General features: G+C 41.8%; 1 protein-coding gene across 3 annotated transcripts in view; it reads left to right on the top strand.

Moving 5' to 3' along the window:
• The window catches only part of KALRN (kalirin RhoGEF kinase), a 719,845-nt gene that overhangs the window by 101,114 nt on the left and 604,615 nt on the right, over window positions 1-14,116 (top strand). Inside the window, exon 2 of one of the 3 annotated variants that reach the window (XM_089520232.1) lies at window positions 13,694-13,924. The exons of 1 other annotated variant lie outside the window; for it this stretch is intronic. In XM_089520232.1, coding sequence (XP_089376358.1) covers window positions 13,694-13,924 — 231 coding nt within the window. Of the gene's footprint in view, window positions 1-13,690; window positions 13,925-14,116 lie in introns of all 3 variants that reach the window. One more of the 3 variants, XM_089520233.1, reaches the window with a different exon arrangement.

Raw genomic sequence — 14,116 nt, 5'->3', positions numbered from 1 at the left:
TCAACAACTGGAAAAATACTGGGTCCAACTCATCCAAAACTGAGCACTTCCAAATCCCACTGATTTCAGTGGGAGAGCAGAGAATGCACATAGGTCTTATTTGCCACTTTTGAAATAGTGTCAGTGAGCAGCAAAGGCAGAAAAAAAATGTTATGGAAGCAAGTTACAGGGACAGTGGTGGTAATCAGAGCATTAGTTATAATTTTTGTAAATGGAGCAGTAGTGGGCATTGTTGTGTCTTTGGGGTGGGGACTGGCTTTCACCATACAGTTATACTGTGATAGTTTTGTAGATGTGCACTGTTTTGATCTCGAGGAAAAGCGGTATAAAAATAAACAGTTTATTATTATTATTATTTATAGCAGTGTGCTTCTACTGTCACTGCCTCAGCTGCATCTATAGGAAATCCTACACTGGGTATGGAGATTTGTTCATCAGTCCTAGAAGGAGTCACACTTCCCCTAAAGGGCTATGTCCACAGCTTGGGGGTACTTCTGGATTTGTTGCTTCAGCTGTCTTCCCAGGTTGATATGACAGCAAAAAGTGCCTGTTATCAGCTTCGGCTTATACGCAAGCTGCGACCCTACCTGGAGCAGAGGGATAAACAATTGTACATTCACTGGTAACCTCTTGTCTTGATTTCTCTAATGCGCTCTACATGGGGCAACCCTTGTGTCACATTTGGAAGCTGCAACTGATTCAGAATATGGCAGCCAGGTTGGTCGTAGGTAAAGCTAAATTCGACCCTATTATACCTATATTGAAATCTCTTCATTGGCTGCCTATTAGCTTCCGGGCTCAGTACAAGGTATTGGTTATTACCTATAAAGCCCTACATGGCTTGGGTCCAGCATACTTGAGGGAACGCCTCCTGCCATACAATCCTGCCTGTGCTCTCAGGTCCTCTGGGAGGAATCTACTCCAGCCAAAGAAAACCAGGCTAGTGGTGACTTCCCAGAGGACCTTTTCAGCTACCACTCCTAAAATATGTAATCTGCTGGAAGAGATCCGCCATATTACATCTTTGGAGGTGTTTAAAAAGACGATAAAGACAGATCTCTTTCGGTGGGCCTTTCCAGACTAACCTCCAGCTGCATTAACCAAATTGATCCATTCACTCTTTCACCGCCTCGCCTGATAGTCTCTTGGAATAATTCGACCTGTGTTGATCCTTAGTTACAAAATTTGTACTGTGCTGGGGATATTGTATTGTATCTTGATGTTTATGTGCAATTTTAGCAGAAAGAGGGAGGGTTAAGGGGATTAGGGAAATTTTATTATTGTCTGTATATCTGTTTTATTGGACTGTTGTTACCCACCTAGGTCTGGGAAGGGAGAGGCGGGATATAAATATGTTGTTGTTGTTGTTGTTGTTGTTGTCCTGGTACCTGCTGGCCAATATTTCTTTTGCAGCCAAAGTAGCAGAACATAGCACTGGTCTGCAAGCATGTTTATTGGACAAGGAAATGTAGGGGGGAGCCTGTTTGTTGGCTTACTTTTCTCTCAACATGCCAGAAAACAAATCCTGAACTATTTGTTGGGGAGAGAGACAAGCCGGTGGGTCTGATCTTGCTGGCTTCACATGCTATAGGAAACAAAGTACATATCCAAGTTTGCTGGTTTGTTTAGCTGTTCTCACTGATAGCAGCAACTGTTTCCAGGATGCACTAACATGCTGTCTTGTCCTTGACAAAATGGAACTCTCTTGAATTTTGGCTTGTCATAATGTCCAGGCATGGCCTAAATTTGGCTGGTAGCTCCATTGACAGCAAGAAGAGAAAGCTACACAGTTCATTTATTATTGCCAGGGATTATTAAATTTTTCCTTCATTCAGTGACATCTGAGCTCCATATTCAGGAATAAGTATTATTTTTAACATTATCATTATCTGTATTCTCAACTATCGGAAACAAATTTCATAAGAAAATTTCTGCTAATGCAAAAGATGCATCAAATTTGCCCAGAATAGTCTCTTTAATTTCATTCTGAAAAATAGATTGATATTACGCAATGGGAAGACAATTTGGTGCAATTTTATCCTTGCTAAATCACAGTAGGGTAACTCCATTAGACACAGGAAGTGTCATTATTGAGTTAGATGGTGAAAGACATTAGACATAATTCAGTCAAAAATATGCATTTATAAATGCCACTGATTTCAAGAGGTACATGCTTGCAATTGTAACCCTGTGCACACTGAGTGGTAGTAACCTGCATTTATTTGGTGGGATTTCATTGGGTTGAGTTGTAAATCTCTCTATCTGAAAGGTACAGTTTTTCAAAGTACAGTATTTAAGTTTGGCTGGATTGTGCCCTTAGTTAACACACACACACTATAATTAGTATCTCTCTCTCTCTCTCTGGCTTTGCTTCGCGAACGAAGATTCAGGAAGGACTCATCCCGCACTTTGTACAAGCGCGTTGGTGACTAGCATAGCGGTTAAAGCTTTGGAGTAGGACTCTGGAGGTCAAGGGTTCGATTCCCCCGTCCGTCCGCCATAATTAGTATAGTACATTTATATATGTACCCTCCAAGGGAAATATATATATATATATATATATATATATATATATATATGTAATCACTCTAGCATCTCTCCCATGGGCTAGATTCCAGAGAAAGCCAGGCATGTAATAGAAATAGTGGAGATTAGAAATACAGATAGGAGATTATATGGCTGTGTGTTCCTTCCTGTGGATTGTGCTCCAAAGCTGCCAAATGGAAAGCAAATTTTAAGTAAACTGCTGTTTGCTATTACCACATCCTACTTATCTTTACTCTGCTAAGACGTATTGTGTAACGGCAGCAGCTATATCAGTTGTGATGAGTTGTTATCCAAGTTATTCAGCGGGAGTAGTGGAATTTAAAGAAGGAGTGTACAAGGGGTGCAAATATATCCACGCTAGCAAACATCTTCCATAGTCGGTACATTTTGGAATTGCTCCAGCTTATAGAAGTTGCTGATATGAGTATGGCTCATGTAGCACTAATGACAAACAGAAAAATAAAATAAAAAGCAGGTTAACTTATAATGTGCTTTTTAGTCACCATGGCTGAGTTGAGGTGGGGAAACACACGAGAACCAATCTGTTGTAATGGATAGAGTGTCAGGCTAGGATTAGGTTCAGATATTCCTTTAGCCTGCAGGCGCATTGGGTGATCTTGGGCCAGTCATGATTTCTCAGTCTTCCTCTGAGAGTTGTTGTGAGGATAAAGTGGATATAAGAGTGTTGTATGTATCACTGTAAGCTGCTCAGGAAAAGACCAGATACAGGTAATGAAATGGTTACAGTACAGTACAATATAATACTTGGCAGGATTTCCTCCTTGTTACTGAGATTCTTGCAAAAAATGTCAGATGAGATTTCTCTTGGTCTGATAGAATAAGGCACTTATTCTTATGTTCTCCAAGCAAGAGTGCCAACTTATGATCATTTAATATTTGAGGAGCATGTGGATGTTATGGCAGAGCAGGAAGCAAGACAAAACAGCATGGTGCCTTCCAGCCTTACTTCTTCTCCTGTCCATGTTCAGCATGATACTTTCTTTGAGCAGGATCTCCAGCCTTGGTCACAAAGCCTATCCATGTGCATGATTTGTACATGTGCAGGCAGTCAGCAGGTGATGTGCACAAGCCCGCTCCTCCCTCTCTGTTTGGTTAGTCTCTACCAACCTTCTCCAGTCTGGTGCCCAATTTGCACTACAGCTCCAGTCAGTAGCCATGGCAGGGTAAGGATGATGGGAACTGTAATTTGTCACATCTGAAAGGTGCCAGGTTGGGGGGGGGGAGTCTGCTTTTCATGATCCTAGATTTGTTCCTGGGTATGCACTTCTGCTTAGTAAATTAAAACCTTTCAATGGTTGGGTTGGGGGGAGTTTAATGAAAACCCGAAGTAGACTCCTGAAGTCAGGCCACCACTCCATCAGATGACTCAGGAAGTGATGTACTTTCCATGTTCAGAGACTGTGTTTGTCAGAATACTAGTCTGCTGTGAACTAACTGTGGGGAAAGGCCTCCATGCCTTACTGGTGGGCTTGCTGAAGTATCTGGCTTGTCACCATGGAATGAAGAATGCAGGATCTTTCATCTGGTCCATCAGGGTTCTTCTTATGTTTTTAATTACTAGTAAACTGAAGAATGAAATTGGGAATGCAGACTTGGAAGCAAAATGGGCAGATGGGATTAAGCCATAGGATGAGAAGTGGGACAGAACTGAAAATATGGGATGGGATATGTGCATTTCTTTCAACAGTCCTGATTTAGCAGGGACAGTCCTGTTGAATCTTGTGTAAAAAGCAAACTATTGCAGTCTCTCCTAGCTTGTGTGTTCTTCCTTATTAATAACTTTTGCTATCCTGACTAAACTAATGTGGCTTGGTCACATGTGTCCCTATTTTCATTTGTGAAATGCTGAACAGTGTGTATTCAAAAAGGCAAACTGTTTATTTTTACTTATTTGTGCTTTAAAAAAAATCAGTGGTAATTGCAGTAGACACAAGGATCCAGTTTAAAAGTGAAGTCACAGTTGGAAATTTTGAAGTTCAGATTCCTTGGTTTCCATATACCCACTAATAAATGAGGGACTATATTGGCTGGTGGGGATAGAAGAGCAAAGAGAGAGTGTGTGGACAGCTCTCCTAAATATAGTCTTTTTATCCCTCTAACCCTCTGCTTAAATTATTATTATTATTATTATTATTATTATTATTTATATAGCACTGTAGATTTGCACAGCGCTGTACATAAAAGCAACAAATATAAAAGAGTAAACTTGCCTATGGTGTACAATCTAAGAAATGATAGGATAATACAAATAAAACACATAGCAATACAGGAAATGGTTCAGTAAAACAGGCAACAAAAAGAACATCAGATAGCAAGTGACAATCACGCAATGTCTGGGAACGCTTCTCTGAACAGGATGGTCTTCAACTCCGTTTTGAAGCTGGTTAAAGAAGTGATGGCCCTTGCTCGCGAGGGAAGAAGTTTCCAGGAGTGAGGGGCAGCAAGTGAAAAGGGGCGAATCCTAGATGGGGCAGAGGAAATCCTGGGCTGGGACAGATGACTTTGACTACCAGAACGGAGGGCCCGAGTGGGAAGGTGAGGAGAAAGAAGGTCTGATAAATAAGGGGGGGGGGCAGTCCATTGAGGGCTTTAAACGTCGACAGCAGGAGCTTGTACTGAATACATAAAAGGGAGGGGGAGCCAGTGAACGGATGCCAACAAAGGAGAGCTATGGTCAGAGCGGGGGGCCGATGTGATAATGAGTGCAGCTGAGTGCTGGACAGAAATTAAAGGACGGAGGTGAGAAAGAGGAAGCCCAGCCAGGAGGATGTTACAGTAATCAAGTTGTGATACCACTAGGGCATGGACCAAAATCTTGGCAGTAGAGGCAGAGAGATAAGGTCGGATTTTGGCAATATTGTATAGAAGAATCTACAAGCCTTGGCTGTGGTCTGGATCTGAGGGGTACACGACAGAGAAGAGTCAAAGATAAAACCAAGACTACGGGCTTGCTGGACTGGTTGAATAGAAATGTTGTCCACAGAGACAGAAAAGGAGTGTTGAAGGGTGGACTTAGGAGGAAAGACAAGAAGCTCCGTCTTGGACATGTTGAGCTTCAAACGCCGATGGCACATCCACTGCAAGACAGCTGTGAGACAAGGCGAAACTTGCTGTTCAAGCCTTGGAGAAAGGTCAGGGGTGGAAAGATACAACTGGGTGTCATCGGCGTACAGATGGTAGGAAAAACCAAAAGAGCTAATGAGTTTACCTAAGGACAGTGTGTAGAGAGAAAACAGAAGGGGATCCAGAACAGAGCCCTGGGGAACTCCAACACATAAGGGAACAGAGGATGAAGTCTGACCACCTGTGACCACTGCAAAAGATCTGTCTGACAAATAAGATTTAAACCAGTCGAGAACAGAGTCTGAGAACCCAAGGTCAGAGAGTATGTCAACTAGAAGGCTGTGATCAATGGTGTCAAAGGCTGCAGACAAATCAAGAAGGTTGAGAACAGAGTAAAGGCCATTAGCCTTGGCTCGTAAAAGGTCATTTGAGATCTTAGTGAGAGCAGTCTCTGTAGAATGCCGTGGGTGGAAACTAGACTGATAGGGATCGAGAATGGAGTTGGCTTCAAGAAACTCAAGACAGTGAGAATAAACAACCCGTTCCAAGATCTTAGAAAGAAAGGGAAGAAGAGAAATCGGATGATAGCTAGACAGAGAGGAGGGGTCAAGAGAAGTTTTTTTTCAGAATTGGGGAAATGAGAGCATGTTTAAAGGCCGAAGGGAAGGAGCCTGTACAGAGAGAGAGATTGAAGACATGGAGAAGCAAAGGCAGAATAGAGGGAGCTATGGAAATTAGAAGACGAGTAGGAATTGGATCAAGAGAACAAGTTGCAGGTTTGGAAGAGTTCAGAAGTGTAGAGAATTCATCCAGAGAAGCAGGAGGAAACACAGAAAATTTATTAGGCGAGGGTGATAGAAGATTATGAGCAGAAGAAGAATCGAAAGGGACTATCTCAGAGCGAATGGTGGTAATCTTTGAGATGAAGTAATTAGCAAAGTCATTGGGAGAGAATGATGAAGAGACAGGAGGAAAGGGAGATTTAAGCAAAGTGTTGAAGGTGGAAGAAAGACGCTGTGGGCGCCTCTCATTGGCGGAGATCAATGATTTGTAATAAGTTTGTTTTGCTATAGACAGGGCACGTGAGAAGGAGGAAGGAACAAATTTGTAATGAATAAAGTCAGCCCACTGTTTGGACTTTCTCCAAAGATGTTTGGCCACTCTAGAGCAGGACCGGAGCAACTTAATGAGGGGGGTAAGCCAGGGCTGAGGCCTAGTCCTAGAGGAAGAAGTGCATACAGAGACGGGCAAAGCGGTCAAGAGTTGAGGAAAGAATGGGGTTAAATAAAGACATTGCTGAGTCAGCAGAATCCCCAAGATTTAGGGAAGAGAGAGAAGAATCCAGGGTCAGACCAAGATGGTTAGAGTTAACAGATTGAAGATCACGAAAATGGTGTTGAACAGTATGGTGAGGAGGTGGAGTATAAGTACGAGCAAAGGAGATTAAATGATGGTCAGATAGTGGAAAGTCAAGTGCCAGGTAGTCAGAAATGGCACAGTTTGCAGCAAGAACTAGGTCAAGACAGTGACCGAGAGAATGAGTTGAAGAGTTTTAATGTGGTTGGAGGCCAAAAGAAGCTAGGAGAGAGTTGAAGCGAGATGTTGTAGGGTTATTGGAATCGTCACCGTGGATATTAAAGTCGCCTAGGGTCAAAGTGGGGACTGAATCTGAAAGAAAGAATGTCAGCCATGATTCGAAGTCTGAGAGGAACTGGGTAGTAGAACCAGGAGGGCGATAGATAACTGCAACCCGGAGCTGTAGAGGAAAAAAGAGTCTAATAGGATGAAACTCAAAGGAAGGGAAATGATAGCTGGGGGGAAAGGTAGAACTTGGAACTGGCAGGAGTTAGATAGCAAGATACCAACCCCTCCTCCTCGACCCTCAGGGTGGCTAGAGTGGTTGAAGGAGAGACCACCAAGAGAAAGGACAGTGGGGGTTGAGGTATCATGGGCCAGGTTTCGGTGAGAGTGAGGAGATTAAAGAATTTGGAGAGAAAAAGGTCATGAATTTCTGCTGCTTTAGGGGCAGCAGAGCGACAGTTCCACAGTGAACAGAGAAATGGAAGCAGGGAGACAGGAAGAGGCTGAATGGGGGTCAGGTTGGGAGAAATGTGTGGAGCCATGGAAGGATAGGATTCACTGCCCAGTGATCAATGGGAGAAAGTGAGACAATGGCAGAAACAGGAAAGAAAAAAGAAAAGCTGTAGCTGGCTCTCCCTTACTGAGGTGTTAAAGCAGCTTTAGAGGCTATTGCCAACTCAGGCCTTCTGAGGAAGAGTGGTCCTCAGGGAGCAGAAAGTCGTACTTGCTCTGACTTCCTCTGGTGAATTCCAAGGCCAGGGGAGGGGGAGCCTTTAGAGGAGCACAGGTCTTACTTTCTCTGACTTCGTCTGGAGGCTTCCAAGGCCAGTAATAAATGCTTTTATTACAAGCACAAACACAACTTGGGTCACTGGGTCAGAAAACTGGATGCTGCTTGGAGCATGCTAATTGACCATTATAGAATCTTAGAGTTGGAAGATACCACAAGGGCCATCGAATTGAATCTCCTGCCATGTAGGAATACACAATGAAAGCACTCCTGACAGATGGCCATCCAGCCTCTGTTTAAAAACCTCTAAAGAAGGAGACTCTACCACACTCCAAGACAGTGTATTCCACTGTTGAACAGCCCATGCTATCAGGATGTTCTTCCTAATGTTGAGGTGGAATCTCTTTTCCTGTAGTTTGTTGCTCCATGTCCCAGTCTCTGGAGCAGCAGAAAACAAGCTTGCTCCATTTGTTACCCTTTCAAATAATTAAACACAAAGATCATGTCACCTCTTAATTCTGTCTTCTGCCTAAGTGGCTCCTCATAGGGCATTGTTTCCTATGCCATTAATAACTTCTCCATTTACAAAAAGTCCCAAGGAATCCTTTCTCTGCTTGTTTCATTTTAACTCTGGACTACTGAGTTTTACAGTAAAAACCTACTTGGAATGGAAACTGTGTAACATTGCTTTTCTGACAAGGCTGCCAAGTCACTTCAGAGAGATGGGGATTGCTTCCTATTAGTGTAAATTAATAGCAGGTACCAGCATTTAGAGATAGCATAAGAATAACAGTCATGAAACTACTGGGACAAATTCTAGATTTTTATGAAGCAAAAAGAAAACAAAGGAGAGCTCTAGAAAATTGGTACTTCATTATGCTACCAAAGGCTGTGTGTGTGCATGTGTGCATGTTGGACACTGCATGAAGACAGTGCTTTGCAATCCTGTAAAAAAGGAAGGGGTCAAGTCTATTAAGGAACAAATCCTCTTGGCTTAAACCTTCAGGCAGTATGTTGAGTTTCTTTTCCAGAGAGGTGTGTGGTCTGCTTGTACTGTTACTCTTTCAGGAGTGGCAGACATATGGTGAGAAGCAAATTCATCCATACCATGTTGTGTTATTGTATACTGGGACATGTGTTGAAGCCATACGTTTGTATCCTTGTGTGTGTGTGTGTGTGTGTGTGTGTGTGTTCAATGTTCTAGCAATGGCATTCATTTCATTCAGTGCTAGTTAACTTTTCAGTATTGTAACCACGCTCGTGTTGACATAAAAAAGAAAAACCTTCCTTATATCCACTCTTTTGTAGCGTTATGAAGTCTAAATTAAAGAAATTGGATTCAATTTCAAATAAGCATGCTTAGGACCCAGTAGTAATGGTTATTTAAATTGTGGGTTTTATCCCCCCCCCCCCCCCCGCCATAAGCATCTGTTAGCCATGGACAGGAACAAAGGCAGGTATAATGCTGAATAACAGCCCATAGGAGCAATGTCCATCATTGGGAAACCATGTGAGGGAGAGTTAGATCTACTCTCCCGCTGCCTATTAGTCCTAATGCAATCTTTTCCCCCATGGCTATTTGTTGGTAGTGATATAAAAACATTAATATTCCACTTAGAGATGAGTTATTATCTTTCTACTCTGTGTTAATTTTACATGTTGTTGTGTGCCTTCAAGTAGTTTCTGACTAAAGGTGACCCTAAGGCAAACCTATCACATGGTTTTCTGGGGCTCAGAGTTTGTGACTCACCCAGGGTCACCCAGCAGGTTTCCATGGCTGAGCAGGAATTTGAACCCCACTCTCCACCACATGGTCAAAGGCCTATGCTCAAACCACTACATCATGCTCACTAGTTTTACATATATTATGTAATAAATCAGTTCTGCTCAATTTTTGCATCAGTTTACAACTTTTGAAATTACATAAAGTTCACACTTGTTTTTATATACATCATTCCTTAATACATACACTTTTGTACTCCCCAGTGTACATGTGTGCATTTTTTCAACTGATAACTGAATCGCAAGATTCAGAGAGGTGTGCAATTTGAAGGAGAACTATGTTCCAAACAACATAGTACTGGAAGAAGTGCAAATTAGGTCAGTTCATTTAAAACTGAGGACCAAATGAAATTCTTTCCCATTTCTAATCTCATATCATGTCTAATTTGTCCCTGTATCTTCTGCTTAACCAGGTAACAGAATTTTCCAGTAAATCTGATTGTAAAACCTTGATCAGGTTTAAGTTAGCCATGATTGTCAAATCAAAAGCAATGTGATCTAATTATTACTAGCTTGTTGATTTGATAGGAGATAAAAGTTGCTACACTCTGAACAAATCTTGCCAAGGAAATCCTGTGATAGGTTCGCATTAAGGTTACCATAAGTTTGAATTGACTTGAAGACACCCAACAACAACAACAGCAGTAGTTGCAGCGCCATCAACCTGATCAAATCACTCATCTCTTCCAGGCTAGCAGTTGAAGAAAACAAGAGTTTCACATTCTAGCCATCTGGTTTACCTATTGGTATAGTGATGGTAATAAATGACATCAGTATTTTCACAATCAAATGACACCAGTGGGGTTCTATTACACCAAGGGGATATTTAGGTATAGAAGCCCAAAGATGTTTCTAGTTAACAAGTTACTGGTATTGACTTAACTTGAGTTAATAACAGATGTAGCAACCAATGTATGAATTTCAGTTTTTTCCACAACACTGGGAAAAATGAGAGCTCCCATCCATGCCAAGTAGACTAATGAGTCTCAAGTGTTTTCTTTCCACTGCAGACAAATTAAAGGGAGAAGGAAGAGGGGATTTACCATTCCTTAGGCTTTATGCCATCAGAAGCCTCAGTATATCAAACCAATTCATTATATATAGAGAGAGAGGGTGAGGGGATGGGGGAAACAGACAGACAGAGAGGTTTCACATTCTCTGCAGGAAACAGAGAGAGAGAGAGAGAGAGAGAGAGAGAGAGAGAGAGAGAGAGAGGTTTCACGTTCTCTGTAGGAGATCTTCAAAGGAGCTTCGCTTTCCATTCCGGCATCTGCCTAAATGTTAAGAGATGAGCTTCCTACAGCTGATATCTTTGAAGAGCTAGTCTTACATGAGTCTCACAGCTGCTTCCAAGGGTGGTGAAGGTGAGTTTACTTCAAAGGCCACTGTGGGCTTCACACCCTGTGCAGGATATCTTTCTATGACAGAGCTTAAAAAGAAAGAAAGAGACAAGCACACACATTTATAGCCTAAGTGAATGAAACAGAACATGAAGAAGTCACAGAAAGGAAAGATATCTGGGCTCATGATCCTTATATTTCTTGCTTATTCTAATATGTCAGATGTTAGATTGTGTCCTCTTTAAATGGTGATGCAATAACCCTCCATCGATCCTTTGGAACCAGTTACAGGCCTGTTATAAACAGAACAGATAGTGAAGCTAGTTGACTTTAGGATCACTTGCGGTGCATTTACACTGTAGAAATAATGCAGTTTGATACCTCTTTAAGTACTACAAGTCTTCTCTGCCAAAGAGTGCTGATATCTGACAAAACTACAAATCCCAGAAAACTGTAGGATGGAGCCATGGCAGTTAAACTGGTGTCAAGCTGCATTATTTCTGCAGTGCAGACTGATCTTCTTGACCAGGAATGAGCAATTTCAGCAAGTCCAATTTTCTTTTCTTTTTTTGGTAGCTGCACAAACTGCTAAAACTGCCAAGCAAGTTAATGTAAAGGTGGCAGGACTTTGAAAAAAAAAATGGTGATTTTCTGATGTTAGGTAGTACAGCAACTTCCTTAAAAGAGGGATTGCACTGTTAAAGTGGGCTGGGAAGCCTGGAATGATAAAGGGATGCAAAAAACAGCTTGGCAGACACATATTTCTTATTTTTGGCCAGTTGCCAGGCTGGGTTTAGAACAGAACCATGTTGGTCAGCTTATCTTCACATTCACTTAAATAAGAGGGAATCCCAACTTCCACACATCCTTTGATTGTGACATAGACATTCTCCCTGTAGTACAGTGTCCTTATAATGCCTAGATCACATTACAGGAAAACACACTGTGGGTACACCTCTAAAGACTGCCTGGACACTACAGCTGACCCCAAATGCAACAGCTAGACTAGCATTAGCAGGAAAAGAACATGTTGTGTCTATTCTATCCATTACTTAACAGGTGGTTACTATTAGAATATAGAAATATGTTGATTATTGAATTTTAAATCCACCCCTTATATAATTCAACAAATTATTAGATATTTCATATAACAAGTATCATCTGTAAATCAAATGCTTTGCATGTAAATGATGTACAGACCCTGATGTGTTCTTTTAAAAGATTTCAAAGATCTGGATGTAGATGGAGCAATGGCAATATAGAAGATATGATATATTAAATATCAGTATAGAAGATCTTCTATATTCTTAATATATACATGGTCTAGAGTTGGTTATTTGGAGGAAAATCTCCAGTATTTCTTTCAGTATATGTTGCTGTCATCTGTGGAGACCCAGCTGTGCTTATTTCATCAGTGATATGGTAAAAGGAAGCCAGTTCTGGGACTTTCTTGGTGATGGCACCTCACTTATATGAGAGAGGCTTGCCTAACCAGTTGACTTATATTTAAAATGTTGACAAGATAGAAGATTCTTCTACTAAGTATATTAGTTTCAGCAAGTAAACTTAGGGGCTCAACAGACCACCCCTTTTGAGTGGCCTGCAGTTGCCCCTTTCCTCAATGGATTGAAGCCACGGCAACGACACACTGTGACTCTGACCTGGCCTTACTGTGATGCAAAAAGAAGCTGCAAAAAGCATCTCCTTTTTGCCACCACTGTGGCACTTTCTGGCCCTACATTTGGCATGCATCATCTGGATGCAGCGGTTGGGTGCACAGCATGATGCCAGCATCGGGGCGTGCATCGTGCAGACGTCATATCCCCACTCTTCCCTGAGGCCGGCGTTTAGTGCTGGTCTGTTGAGGTCCTTAATGTGATAGTTCACTCCGGCCCTTCTCCTTAGCTGAAATATTTGTTATATGTTGGAAGTACTGATTCTGGATTTGAATGATACAGTATTAGAAGAATAATTAAGTTTGAGTGATAATGCACATGCCCTGCATGCAAAGGAACATGGATTACTTCCCTGTTATCTTCAAAACTAAACACTGTAGATTGCAGGGTGTAGAAAACCACTGCAAGTCACAATGTACAGGTCTCAGCAAGATGAATCAGTGCTCTGATGTTGTAGAAGAAAACCTTGTACATTCCAATATAATTTTATTAAACAATAAGCTAAATGGTTAACTGTTTTATGAACTTAGTTTGGAGATAGAAATGTATTTGAATGCATAATAAACATACATAATATATAAGTCAAATAGTGAATTAGAAGAATATGGCTAACACAATAAAGATGTGCCAAGGACTCCAAATTTGTATCTGGCTGTTACTGGTATAACATTGCCATTCATACCAGTTTTTAGCTGAAATATTAGGAAGGGCATAAGGCAGTCTATAAAGCCAAAGGTAGCTTCACAAACAGCAGAACATAGGAACCTGGTATAAACCTCTCTTAATACTCTGATTTTCCCTGAGCACTGTTGCCTAGGTGCACACACATCTTTGGGATGAGGGGGAGTAAATGGCTTGTAAAAGAAGGGGAAAGCAGAATGAGAGAAGAACCATGTGAAAACAATTTGGAAGAGGGAGGGAGACGCTTTGACCCACCTGTGCTTCCTCAGCAGCCAGGGAAGAGAGCAACAAGCCCCAAAGGCGGGACAGCAGAAGGAGTTGCAGCAGAAGCCCTGCCGAGCCCAGACTGCCACAACTGGTGGAATCCTCCACTCATACCAGAAGCCAAGGCAAACAACGGGGGGAAGCAACTTCCAGAGTGGTATTCCAAACAGGGAAGACTGCAAAACCTGAACACCATTCCAGTTGGCACCTCTATGTGAGGCCGGAGGGCCCAAAGCAAGGTCAGCCACTGTTTGGACTTAAAAATGCCAGGATGTCCATCTACTATAGGAATATAGCAAGTCCTGATGGTTTTTTTAAATTCATTTGTTTGGGGCTGTTGACAAATTTGCAAGTAAGAACATAGTAAAAATTAAAAAAAATAGCAACAGCAATAGCAAGTACATTCTATACCACTTATCAGTGAACTAAGC

The sequence above is a fragment of the Sceloporus occidentalis genome, unplaced genomic scaffold (assembly GCF_023333645.1).
Source record: "Sceloporus occidentalis isolate IW3139 unplaced genomic scaffold, rSceOcc1.0.p SCAF_4, whole genome shotgun sequence".
NCBI lineage: Eukaryota > Metazoa > Chordata > Lepidosauria > Squamata > Phrynosomatidae > Sceloporus > Sceloporus occidentalis.
The sequence above is the reverse complement of the archived record's forward strand: the minus strand, read 5'-3'. Positions and strand labels throughout refer to the sequence as shown.